The following is a 13,256-nucleotide window of genomic DNA, read 5'->3' as shown; positions in this document are numbered from 1 at the left end:
TTCCACCGGACCGGAGATCCTGGACTTGTTCATCACGGAGCAACTCTTGTGGAACTGCCCTGAGGATCTCCGCCAGTTCATCCGAGACCAGAAGCCAAAGGGGTCCACGGCTACAGCTGCCCTTGCCGATGACTACACCAACAACCGGGCCCCTGAGGCCAGGAGAGCGGCCACCAGCAGCACCTGGAGAGGGGGTAAGATGAATTCTGCGACTGCCCCACCTGCCCCTAGACTGCAGGGGGTGTCCCCCTCAACTCCCCTCTCCAGGCCCGTGGCGGAACCAAGACGGTGCCACCAGTGCAACCTACCTGGACACTTCAAGGCCATGTGCCCTCAGCGTCCCAAGGCCCCGGCTCCGTCCCCGTCCCAAGGGCCGCCCAAGGTGTATTGTGTGGGTGGGGGTGGTGGTAGGTCCCTGGACAGCTTCCAACCTGTCACCGTCGGCCGGTCTGTGACCATAGGACTGCGAGACAGCGCCTCGGAGGTGACTCTGGTGCGGCCTGAGATGGTGTCCCCCCAAGACTTGATCCCTGGAAAAACCCTCGCTGTCTCCGGGATTGGAGGCACTGACCCGGCGCTGCCTGTTGCTGACATTTATGTGGACTGGGGCGCAGGGCGGGGGGTGAGGGAGGTGGGGGTAACTGATCGGATCCCTGCAAACGTGCTACTTGGGACAGATTTGGGGCAGATAACCTCCCAGTTTGGGCCCCAACCAAGGGCTGAACCTTCAGCCCGTACTGACATGACTCCTAACAATGTTAATGTGTTATCTATGAATGATGTAAGGGAGGAGGGAGTGAACTCTGATATTTCTGCTTGCACAGACACCATAGACACACACGCAGCTGCAGCTGTGACAGGAGGGGAGGGGGTCAGAGAAAGGTGTGACAATGCCTCTACAAGTAACCAGCCTGTGAGCTGGGATCTGTTGCCCTCTGCAGGGATAAGCAGAGAGCAGGGTGCTGCAGGGGGAGGACCAGTGTGTGGGGTGGGGGCTACCACAGCAAATGTGGGGTCCCCAGAGATTTCACAGCGGGGTTCTGTTGCTGCAGGAGGGGAACAGGCAGGTGAGATTGGGGCCGGTCCAGGAGCGGAAGTGCTCCCAGGTAAGATCTCGGTGCATGGTTCCCCCACAACCGGGGTGTCAGGAAGCCAGGTAGGTCTGCCTGAACCGGCGACTTGGTCAGGAACGGAGGAGGAGCAGGCACGACCCACGGTCGCAGCGGCTGTGGCCGCTGTCACCCGCAGTGGGAGTGCTGGAAGCCAAGGGGCCTCCCGGAGGTCCGATAGCTCTTCCCCTTCTGACCAAGTGGCAGCCGAGTCAGGTGGAGGCCAGGACACAGGTCCCGGGGTACTGACTGAAGATGTGACAGTCTCGTCGATTCTGGCCACATCTAGTCAGGGGTTTCAGGCAGTGTTAGAAGCTGACGACAGCCTGAAAGCTCTTAAGGAGCAGGCGGCACAGCCTCCCTCGGACTCGGACCCGGAGCGAGTGGTCTGGGACCAAGGACGGCTGTACCGGGCCACGGTCCAGCAGGGTTCACCGGAGGCGTGGCCCAGGGACCGACAGTTGGTGGTACCCTATCCGTTCCGGACGGAGTTGTTGCGGATCGCACATGAGATTCCGATGGCCGGACACCTAGGGATCGCTAAGACCAAGGCCAGGTTAAACCAGCATTTCTACTGGCCAAAAATGGGGGCCGATGTGGCTGCCTACTGCCGTTCGTGTGAAACCTGTCAGAGAGTGGGGAAGGCGGGGCCACGCCCCAAAGCCCCACTGGTATCTCTGCCAATCATCGATGAGCCTTTCAGGAGGGTGGCTGTGGATCTGGTCGGCCCGCTGGCCATCCCCAGCAGCTCCAGGAAACGCTTCATACTGACGGTAGTGGACTATGCCACCCGGTACCCAGAAGCAGTGGCCTTGTCGTCCATTCGGGCTGACAAGGTGGCCACCGCATTGCTGGAGATTTTCTCCCGAGTGGGTTTTCCCCAGGAAATGCTCACTGACCGGGGGACCCAATTCATGTCCCAGCTGATGGAGGCCCTCTGTAAGCAAGTCCAGGTGCGACATCTGGTGGCCAGCCCGTACCATCCACAGACTAATGGCCTGTGCGAGCGGTTCAATGGCACCTTAAAGCAGATGCTTAAGATGTTGGTCGACTCCCATGGGCGTGACTGGGAGCGGTATCTCCCACACCTGTTATTTGCTTACCGGGAGGTTCCACAGGCCTCAACAGGATTCTCACCGTTTGAGCTCCTGTACGGGCGACGTGTGCGGGGCCCCCTGGCTCTGGTGAAAGAGGCTTGGGAAGGGGATTTGGCCACCCCTGGAGTGTCGGTTATCGAGTATGTCATGCGCTTCCGGGACAAAATGCAGGCCTTGACGCAACTGGTACACGACAATATGGCTCAAGCCCAGGCCGATCAGAAGCGTTGGTACGACCAGAACGCTTGTGAGAGGACCTACCAAGTGGGTCAAAAGGTGTGGGTACTGGTCCCCGTACCACAGGACAAGCTTCAGGCAGCCTGGGAAGGCCCATACCTCGTGTACCAGCAGCTCAACCCTGTAACGTACCTGGTCACCCTGGACCCTGCCCGTGGAAGGCGGAAGCCCTTCCATGTGAACATGATGAAGGCACATCATGAGCGGGAGGCATGTGCGCTCCCCGTGTGCAACCTGCCCGAGGAGGGAGAAGCGGAAACCCTCTTGGATATGCTAGCCCAGGTTAGGGCAGGCGGATCCATTGAGGATGTGGAGGTTGGCCACCAGCTCTTGGAGGACCAACGGTCCCAGCTGTGGGCCACCCTACACCCCTTCCGGGGGTTGTTTACCAACCAGCCCGGAAGGACTGACTTGGCTGTCCATCACGTGGACACTGGGGATCATCCCCCGATCCGGCGTTCAGCATATCGGGTCTCCCTGGAGGTGCAGCAACACATGCGCCAGGAGATTGACGAGATGCTGAAGCTGGGGGTGATCCAGGCATCCAACAGCGCTTGGGCCTCGCCTGTAGTCCTCGTCCCTAAGAAGGACCGAACCACTCGGTTCTGCGTGGACTACAGGGGGCTCAATGCTGTCACGGTCGCCGATGCGTACCCAATGCCACGCATCGATGACCTGCTCGATCAGTTGGCCGGGGCTCAGTACCTGACCATCATGGATCTGAGCCGGGGATATTGGCAGATCCCCCTGACTCGCAAGGCCAGGGAACGCTCTGCCTTTATTACCCCATTTGGACTGTACGAGTCCACGGTGATGCCATTCGGGATGAGGAATGCCCCTGCCACTTTCCAGCGGATGGTCAACACCCTGCTCAAGGGACTTGAAGGGTACGCGGCCGCGTACCTGGATGACATTGCCGTCTTCAGTCCCACCTGGGAAGATCACCTAGAGCATCTAGCACAGGTGCTCAGGCGGGTCCACCGGGCAGGTTTGACCATCAAGCCGGGCAAGTGTCAGCTGGCCATGAGCGAGGTCCAGTACCTCGGTCACCGGGTAGGCGGGAGAACACTGAAGCCCGAGCCTGAGAAAGTGGAGGCCATCGCATCCTGGCCCACCCCCAGGACCAAGAAGCAGGTGATGTCCTTCTTGGGGACCGCTGGGTACTATAGGAGGTTTGTTCCACGCTATAGTAGCCTGGCAAAGCCCTTGACGGACCTCACCAAGAAGAAGCTGCCCTCTGCAGTCGATTGGACAATGGACTGCGAGACAGCCTTCCGGGCCCTAAAGGACGCCCTGTCCAGCCCGCCCGTGCTACAGGCAGCCGACTTCACGCGGCCGTTTGTAGTGCAGACCGACGCCAGTGACTTCGGCCTCGGTGCGGTGCTCAGCCAGGTGGACTCTGCGAGCCAAGAGCACCCAGTCTTGTACCTGAGCCGGAAGCTGTTACCGAGGGAAGTGGCCTATTCCACAATGGAGAAGGAGTGCCTGGCCATAGTGTGGGCCCTGCAGCGTCTGCAACCCTATCTATACGGGCGCCACTTCATCGTGGAGACGGACCACAATCCCCTCAGCTGGTTGCACACCGTCTCTGGGACGAATGGGCGATTGTTGCGATGGAGCCTTGCGCTCCAGCAATACAACTTCACCATTCGCCACAAAAGGGGCCGTGACCACGGTAACGCAGACGGGCTGTCCCGACAAGGAGAGGTCGCGGACGGGCGCACGGGGGAACACCGGAGTGTGCTGCCCCCTAGCGCCCTCAAAAGGGGGGAGGTGTGAGGTAAATCCGGAGATATGACGATAAATCATGATATTCAAGTATGTCAGGAAGCTCTCTCCTGGTGTCACCCCCCCTTTCCTTCACACAACTGGTTTAGCAACAAATCCCATGGCCATGTCCTGTGATATGGAAATTAGGTGGCTTAGGGACAATGGACACAGGATGACTCCCTGCCGTGACCCTGTAGTGGGGGCTGCTAGCTAGTTAGCAAGGCTATGGAAATAGCCAGACAGAACGACTCCAGTAAAAAATGGTTCATATCTCGCAAGCCATATTTCCGATAAATATGGCAACCATAAAAATGGTGTCTCCGCATGCGGACGATGCCGGCACACCCTTTTTATGGGAGCAGGACATTGGGAAATGCCCCAGGCGTGATATCAGCCAATGGGGAACTGGCAGACAGGTCATGAGTCCCCTCGTTCTGTGGCTAAATTCATAACTATCACAATGAGAGCATTGGCGTCCGCCTACGACGCTCCCAGGCAAAGTTATGGCCCATATTCCATGTTGTGGATTGTCCATAACTCAAGCCAGGGGTGGAGCAGTGCTCCCTCTGAGGTCACTAAGGTAGGAGGGGACCTGGATTTGCCCAGGTTGATAACCCTACTTCGGCCATTTTCCAGCGTTCTTTTCGCTGGGGGCACGTGTAGGAAACATCTGTGGGAAGGATCCTAGAAACCTGGGTACAGCGCCCCCCTGTGGCCAGACGCACAAGGTAACTGATCGAATTGCATACCTGTTTGTAAACCATGCTTTATCTGTAACTGTACTCTGACATGTATATTCTGTAGATTCCCTATTGTATATATTGTAGTTCTAGTGTGCTTTAGGCTGATTAAATTATATAATTAATCTTGGGCTGTTCTGTTATCTCGATCTTGAATCCCACGTCTGTGTGTTCGGCTAATAGTTACCGTGAAGCGGTTGGTGGCAGCGAGTTGTGCCAAGGATTATTGTGGGGAGGCCAGTGAGATTCGGGGAGATTTTATATATTCCGCCCGCGGAGGGCGGGGGAATATATACCCTACTCTCACCGGGGACCCTTCAATAATCGGCATAAGTAGTATAGCGGCCTCCTTGCTTATTGTCAGGCAATTCCATAATTGGCCTGACTATAAGAGGGGCGCTAGAGAGCGCGTCACGTGCTCTGTCTGTCGGTCGGGAGGTATAAAGGAGGGGTGACCCCCACTTGTTACCCCCCGATTGTGACGTACTGGTAGCCAGCGCGGGGGATTTCTGAGTGACCCCCCCGGTGGTTTGTGACAGTATGATGTTCCTTTCCTGAAATGCTGTTTTACTCCTACACCGGATGTAATGCGATATACACCTTCCAAAAACTTCAACTTTTGTCTCCTCAGTCCACAGAGTATTCTCCCAAAAGTCTTGGGGATCATTAAAATGTTTTTTTCGCAAAACTGAGACGAGCCTTTATGTTCTTGTTTTTCAGCAGTGGTATTTGTCTTGAAGCTCGGCCATGCCGGCTATTTTTTCCCAGTCTCTTTTTTATGGTGGAGTCATGAATGTGGAGACACGGGGGTCAGTGGGTGCTCTCTTCCACTGGCTTGGCTGTTTTTAGAAAGACCGCATGGACCAGGAATCATCCCAACTGAACGCCCGAACTCCTTCCCCCATGGGCAGAACACTACAGACAACACAGGGTGCGGGAACCCCAATAATTAGACTTTATTGGTCACCAACAGTCAGAGTCATAACCCAAAACCATGCAAATTACATGATGCAATAGGTGACAGAATCTCACCCTTCCACTGGCTTACCAGGGAGTAGAATATTTGTGCCTTCCGAGCTTCCACATACCCCAAATCAGCAGCACCCTGCTTTTGGCAGGCACCTACCGGGAACAGAATAGTGACAAGCTTAAACTAAAATATATAATGCCCATAGATATATACGGTAGATACATTGTTATTGATGGTGTCCCCAGAAAAAGACCTTGGAAAAATACAGAGGATTACAAGACATTAATTTCTTAGTCCATAATCAAAGACCCTACAAATCATCGTATTTAACAAAATTGTCTATGAAAATTCCCACACAGAAATTGGCTGAGATACATTTAAAAATCCCCCCACACCCCTAAAAACAAGGCAGTGTGACTGCAGAAGCAATAAACATGATGGCACCATAGAAAATTCCTGCACATCACATTTCTAATTCATTGGTGTGAAGGGTTAGGTGTCTGGAAAAATTAGCATACTGTATATTAACATAGAGGGTTGTTAAAGTGCAATACAAATACCAGTAGCATGAAATTCAAATCAAATCAATTAATTTGCTAACAGAGGACACTAACCCAGGGTGCCAAAAGTACATGTGCCTGCTGGCGAATCACAAAGCCCAGTGCCCCGACACGTGTTTCGTACACAGCTTGTTTGTATGGGTGTGGGGATAAGTTATTAATGTCTGGTAATCCAATGTATTTTTCTAAGAATAGTAACAAGTGTAGGAAGCTTCAAGAGCACAGCAAGGTCTGTAGCTAGATAACCGAATCGTCCCAACTTGGGTTTCTTCCAGCCGAATCCTAGAATCCTCGGCGGTGATCCGGCACAATATAATCCAGTTTCTGATCCCCTAGCCTGCGCCGAAGTGCCTAGACTGGGTAATGGACTTACAACTGGGGCCAAAACCCCTAGATTGCAGCCATGTAGCAAAAGAACAACCGGGTGACTCCAACAGTCACTTCTTCTCTCTCCCGGGCACTCATGCCAGAGAATGTGGTCTCACCAGATTGGTGGAATAAGGCTGTGCTCTAATTGGGTGGCATTTCCATGCACATAGGTAATTCTCCTGTATAATTCTCTTCTGAGTGAGGTAGACAGAGAGGCTGAGGGGTTTCACATTAACTTAGCAATACACAACCTCAGACAATGGACGGCTCCGATGAGTCCAGCGGAAAACAAGGATTTAAGCACGAGTTACCACACTAAAGGGACCCATGTCTGGCCAAATTAAGAACATTAACCCCCTGGCAGACTTTGAACAGGGCTGTGTCTTCACAATGAACACTGACCTTAGCTGAGGCAAGTAAGGTCTGCAGTTCATTGCATGTTGTTGTTACCTCTTTGATGAGTCGTCGCTGTGCTCTTGGGAGTAATTTTGGTCGGCCGGCCACTCCTGAGAAGGTTCATCACTGTTCCATGTTTTCTCCATTTGTGGATAATGGCTTGAGTCCCAAAGCTTTAAAAATGGCTTTATAACCTTTTCCAGATTAAGAGATATTACTTTGTTTCTCATTTGTTCCCGAATTTCTTTGGATCGCAGCATGATGTCTGGCTTTTGAGGATCTTTTGGTCTTCTTCACTTTGTCAGGCAGACCTTAAGTGAATTCTTGTTTGAGAAGAGGTGTGGCATTGAACAGGCGGGGGTGTGGATAGGGAAATAGAATTCAGCTTCCCAAAGATGTGATAAACCACAGGTAATTTATGTTTTATGGAGGGGGGGCAATCACTTTTTCAAACAGGACCCTGTAGGTTTGGATTCTTTGTCCTTTAATAATACTTACATTTCTTTCGGTTATCTTTGTCTAATATTTAAATTTGTTTGATCTGAAACATTTAAGTGTGACAAACATTCAAAAGAATAAGAAATCCAAAAGGGGTCACTTTTTCACACTCCCGAACTGTGCTGCTGTAAAATGGTCGTAGTAAGGGCTAGAGGCTGCAAAAGGAAGCAAAATGGGGGTAAGAGCAGGACAATTACCCTGCAAATGCATGTGGATAGGGAATAAATAAATCAAAACAAAATATACGTGGGGTCCCGCCTATTTTTGATTACCAGAGAAGGTAAGGCAGACAGCTGGGGGCTGGTATCAGGGTTAGAAGGTCCATGGTTATTTGGCTCTTTCCAGCCTACAACTAGCAGCCCACAGCTGCCCCAGATGCTTCAATTCTGGCGCTTTGCCCAGCTCTTCCCAATTGCCCTGGTGCGGTGTCAGCCCAGGGGTTACTAATGGAGAGGCATCTCTCAGACATCGCCAGTACTAACCTGGTAAGTGTAGACTTAAAGCACACACACAAAAAATAGTTTATTTGATTGAAGACTTCACCTTGCGCCCTCCGTCACCAATTTATTAATTAGAAAAATCCAGGAAGGCCGACGTAATCTAATCTAATCTAGTGGAGTAATGTCCCACAACGCCCATCAAATCCTATGGAGCTTCATTCTGAGAACGAGGTACCATAGGTCACTGCCTTGTGAGAAATTCTGGGTTGCTTAGAATGAAGCTCCATAGGATTTGATGGGCGTCGTAGGACATTACACTATTAGATTATGTTGGAACTTTTTAATATTAATGAATTGGTGAACGAGAGCGTGGGGGAGTCTTTATTCAAATAAACTTTTTTTTTCGTGTGTGTTTTAACTCTATGCTTGCTAGGTTAGTAGTGATAGACATGCTTGATGCCAGCTGTAAATTCACAGCTGACATCAACCCCACAAGTATTAACCTGATTGGCATCACACCAAGGCAATCGGGAAGAGCCAGGTACCGCACCAGAGTTGGAGCATCTAATTGATGCGAATCTTCTGGGGTGGCTGTGGGCTGCTAATTTTAGGCGGGGAAGGGCCTAATAATCATGGGAAGTTTGTGTAAGAGTCCCGGATGCTAGGAGTCCGGTAAGAAGCCTGAACTTTACAGTTTAAGTTCGCTCATCCCTTTAGGCCAGGTTTATTTTCATCACATTAGTAAATTTGGTGTCTTCCGCAGTACAAGCCGAGATTGCCCGACAGTGGGATATAAAGGAGATTCAAGGTACTGATCTGAGGCGGATAGATTTGCTGGAAATCCCCGGCGAGGTGATGACCGACAGCCACAGTCTGTACTTGGGGGAATATCACAAGAGCCGAGTGATGATCAAAGTCTTAAAGGGAGAGGTGAACAGAAACAATGAGTAAGTTCCCAGGCGGAGAAGCCGTGAGACTCTTAGGTCATCAGGGATCATGTCATAGATCTGTGCATCTTCTATCTCCAGCTACGTAAGAGAAACCTTCCAGTCCGAATGCAAAACCATGAAGAAATACGAAAGCCCAAACATCTTACGTCTGTACGGCATCTGCATCGATAACTCCGGTGAGCAGTGGTGCAAGCTTCACGCTGATCTCCTCTCCTCCTGTCCCAGCTCCTCCAGGCTCGGGCACTGTCTGCTCCTCAACTCTATCCTTAGGCATACATTTCCACCAAACCTCAAACTACAACCGTCCAACAAAATGTAGACAAGCAAAACTAGAAACTCAGCAGAGTATAATAAACAACCACACAAAGATAGAAAAATGTGAAAATGATCAGTGTGGCTTCAGTAACACGTGCGGTATGAGAAGAGTCACCCATGTACGATAGGACGGTAATAATCACACACGTCTGACATAGTAATAGTGGCGGTATGACGTGGATGGTTATAAGACGTAGTGGAAGGCTCAGTCTTTATCCCTCCTCTCTCTCGGCCTCCTCTGCCTTCTCTCTTCCTTACTGTTCTGTTCCCGCTTCCGGAGCTCACTGTCGTCTCCTCTGGTCCAGGCAGAGAGCCCCGCTACTCTCTTGTGACGGAATACTGTGAAAAAGGGACCCTGAGAGAGGTGCTGAAACAAGAGAAGGAGCTGTCATGGGAGTGCCGCGTCCAAATGTCTCTAGATGCAGCCAGAGCCTTGTACCGGTGCTGTATCTGATCAGTCGGGGCCTTGTGCCCGGGCGTGCTTCCCGGGAGATGGTGTGCAGGCCTCCTGCACATAGTAATCACATTCTGACACTTTGTATCCACAGGTTACATCAGACGGAGGTGAAGGCCATTCTTCACGGGAGTCTGAGCAGCTCCCGACTCCTGGTGGACGGGACGTACTGTGTAAAGGTAAAGGACAGCTGCGATTACATTGCCCCTGTCGTCTGGTCAGTGCGGCTGATGAAGGCCCCACACATAGGAGTGAATGCCGTCTGGTCAGTGCGGCTGATGAAGGCCCCACACATAGGAGTGAATGTCGTCTGGTCAGTGCGGCTGATGAAGGCCCCACACATAGGAGTGAATGCCGTCTGGTCAGTGCAGCTGATGAAGGCCTCACACATAGGAGTGATTGCCGTCTGGTCAGTGCGGCTGATGAAGGCCCCACATATAGGAGTGAATGTCGTCTGGTCAGTGCGGCTGATGAAGCCCCACACATAGGAGTAAATGTCGTCTGGTCAGTGCGGCTGACGAAGCCCCACACATAGGAGTGAATGTCGTCTGGTCAGTGCGGCTGATGAAGGCCCCACACATAGGAGTGAATGCCGTCTGGTCAGTGCGGCTGATGAAGCCCCCACACATAGGAGTGAATGCCGTCTGGTCAGTGCGGCTGATGAAGCCCCCACACATAGGAGTGAATGCCGTCTGGTCAGTGCGGCTGATGGAGGCCCCACACATAGGAGTGAATGCCGTCTGGTCAGTGCGGCTGATGAAGCCCCACACATAGGAGTGAATGCCGTCTGGTCAGTGCGGCTGATGAAGCCCCACACATAGGAGTGAATGCCGTCTGGTCAGTGCGGCTGATGAAGCCCCACACATAGGAGTGAATGTCGTCTGGTCAGTGCGGCTGATGAAGCCCCACACATAGGAGTGAATGCCGTCTGGTCAGTGCGGCTGATGAAGGCCCCACACATAGGAGTGAATGCCGTCTGGTCAGTGCGGCTGATGAAGGCCCCACATATAGGAGTGAATGTCGTCTGGTCAGTGCGGCTGATGAAGCCCCACACATAGGAGTAAATGTCGTCTGGTCAGTGCGGCTGATGAAGCCCCCACACATAGGAGTGAATGCCGTCTGGTCAGTGCGGCTGATGAAGCCCCCACACATAGGAGTGAATGCCGTCTGGTCAGTGCGGCTGATGGAGGCCCCACACATAGGAGTGAATGCCGTCTGGTCAGTGCGGCTGATGGAGGCCCCACACATAGGAGTGAATGCCATCTGGTCAGTGCGGCTGATGAAGCCCCACACATAGGAGTGAATGCCGTCTGGTCAGTGCGGCTGATGAAGGCCCCACACATAGGTGTGAATGCCGTCTGGTCAGTGCGGCTGATGAAGCCCCACACATAGGAGTGAATGCCGTCTGGTCAGTGCGGCTGATGGAGGCCCCACACATAGGAGTGAATGCCGTCTGGTCAGTGCGGCTGATGAAGCCCCACACATAGGAGTGAATGCCGTCTGGTCAGTGCGGCTGATGGAGGCCCCACACATAGGAGTGAATGCCGTCTGGTCAGTGCGGCTGATGAAGGCCCCACACATAGGAGTGAATGCCGTCTGGTCAGTGCGGCTGATGAAGCCCCCACACATAGGAGTGAATGCCGTCTGGTCAGTGCGGCTGATGAAGCCCCCACACATAGGAGTGAATGCCGTCTGGTCAGTGCGGCTGATGAAGGCCCCACACATAGGAGTGAATGCCGTCTGGTCAGTGCGGCTGATGAAGGCCCCACACATAGGAGTGAATGCCGTCTGGTCAGTGCGGCTGATGAAGGCCCCACACATAGGAGTGAATGCCGTCTGGTCAGTGCGGCTGATGAAGGCCCCACACATAGGAGTGAATGCCGTCTGGTCAGTGCGGCTGATGAAGCCCCCACACATAGGAGTGAATGTCGTCTGGTCAGTGCGGCTGATGAAGCCCCCACACATAGGAGTGAATGCCGTCTGGTCAGTGCGGCTGATGAAGCCCCCACACATAGGAGTGAAGGGCTGTGGAGTCGGAGTCGGAGTCGTGGAGTCGGAGTCGGAGCTCATTTTGGTGGAGTCGGAGTCGGAGTCGGTATAAAATGCACCGACTCCGACTCCTAAAATAAATAATAAATTGGGGACAGGAGTGCAATGCAGAATGTGCTGAATATTTTACTAAATAATAACATTTAGTATAATGCTTATATTTAAGTGAAACATTTATTGTAGTACAATGTGAACATCAGACATTTAATTGTTTTTATGATACAATAATCAAGATATTTGGATAGAACATAAAATATTTATTGGAATACAACTTTAGAACACAAAAAACTAATAAATTGTAAATATGTAATATATATATATATATATATATATATATATACACACAGTGTATATACACACACACAAGATATATATGTAATCTACTGTATATTACATAGTGTATTACATATTTACAATTTATTACAGTTTTTTGTGTTCTAAAGTTGTATTCCAATAAATATATTTTATGTTCTATCCAAATATCTTGATTATTGTATCATAAAAATTATTAAATGTCTGATGTTCACATACACATATTCATGTACTACAATAAATTTTTCACCTAACTAAGCAATATATGTAGGAGTCGGAGTCGGAGCCGGAGTCGGAGTCGGAGCCGGAGTCGGAGTCGGTGCAAGAGAATTTGAGGAGTCGGAGTCGGAGTCGGAGTCGAAGGTTTGGCTTACCGACTCCACAGCCCTGAGTGAATGCCGTCTGGTCAGTGCGGCTGATGAAGCCCCACACATAGGAGTGAATGCCGTCTGGTCAGTGCGGCTGATGAAGCCCCACACATAGGAGTGAATGCGGTCTGGTCAGTGCGGCTGATGAAGGCCCCACACATAGGAGTGAATGCCGTCTGGTCAGTGCGGCTGATGGAGGCCCCACATATAGGAGTGAATGTCGTCTGGTCAGTGCGGCTGATGAAGCCCCCACACATAGGAGTGAATGTCGTCTGGTCAGTGCGGCTGATGAAGGCCCCACACATAGGAGTGAATGCCGTCTGGTCAGTGCGGCTGATGAAGGCCCCACACATAGGAGTGAATGCCGTCTGGTCAGTGCGGCTGATGAAGGCCCCACACATAGGAGTGAATGCCGTCTGGTCAGTGCAGCTGATGAAGCCCCACACATAGGAGTGAATGCCGTCTGGTCAGTGCGGCTGATGGAGGCCCCACATATAGGAGTGAATGTCGTCTGGTCAGTGCGGCTGATGAAGCCCCCACACATAGGAGTGAATGCCGTCTGGTCAGTGCGGCTGATGAAGGCCCCACACATAGGAGTAAATGCGGTCTGGTCAGTGCGGCT

At 52.0% G+C, this 13,256-nt stretch overlaps 1 protein-coding gene across 2 annotated transcripts in view; it reads left to right on the top strand.

Moving 5' to 3' along the window:
• LOC142261647 (mixed lineage kinase domain-like protein) overlaps nt 1-13,256 on the top strand; it is a 289,441-nt gene that overhangs the window by 268,261 nt on the left and 7,924 nt on the right. For both annotated transcript variants that reach the window (XM_075332125.1, XM_075332124.1), the window contains exons 4-7: nt 8,950-9,133; nt 9,215-9,312; nt 9,757-9,892; nt 10,000-10,084. In XM_075332125.1, the coding sequence (XP_075188240.1) occupies nt 8,950-9,133; nt 9,215-9,312; nt 9,757-9,892; nt 10,000-10,084 (503 nt within the window). The remainder of the gene's footprint in view (nt 1-8,949; nt 9,134-9,214; nt 9,313-9,756; nt 9,893-9,999; nt 10,085-13,256) is intronic.

Source organism: Anomaloglossus baeobatrachus, unplaced genomic scaffold (assembly GCF_048569485.1).
Source record: "Anomaloglossus baeobatrachus isolate aAnoBae1 unplaced genomic scaffold, aAnoBae1.hap1 Scaffold_228, whole genome shotgun sequence".
Lineage (NCBI taxonomy): Eukaryota > Metazoa > Chordata > Amphibia > Anura > Aromobatidae > Anomaloglossus > Anomaloglossus baeobatrachus.
This window is presented reverse-complemented; position numbering and strand designations above follow the sequence as displayed.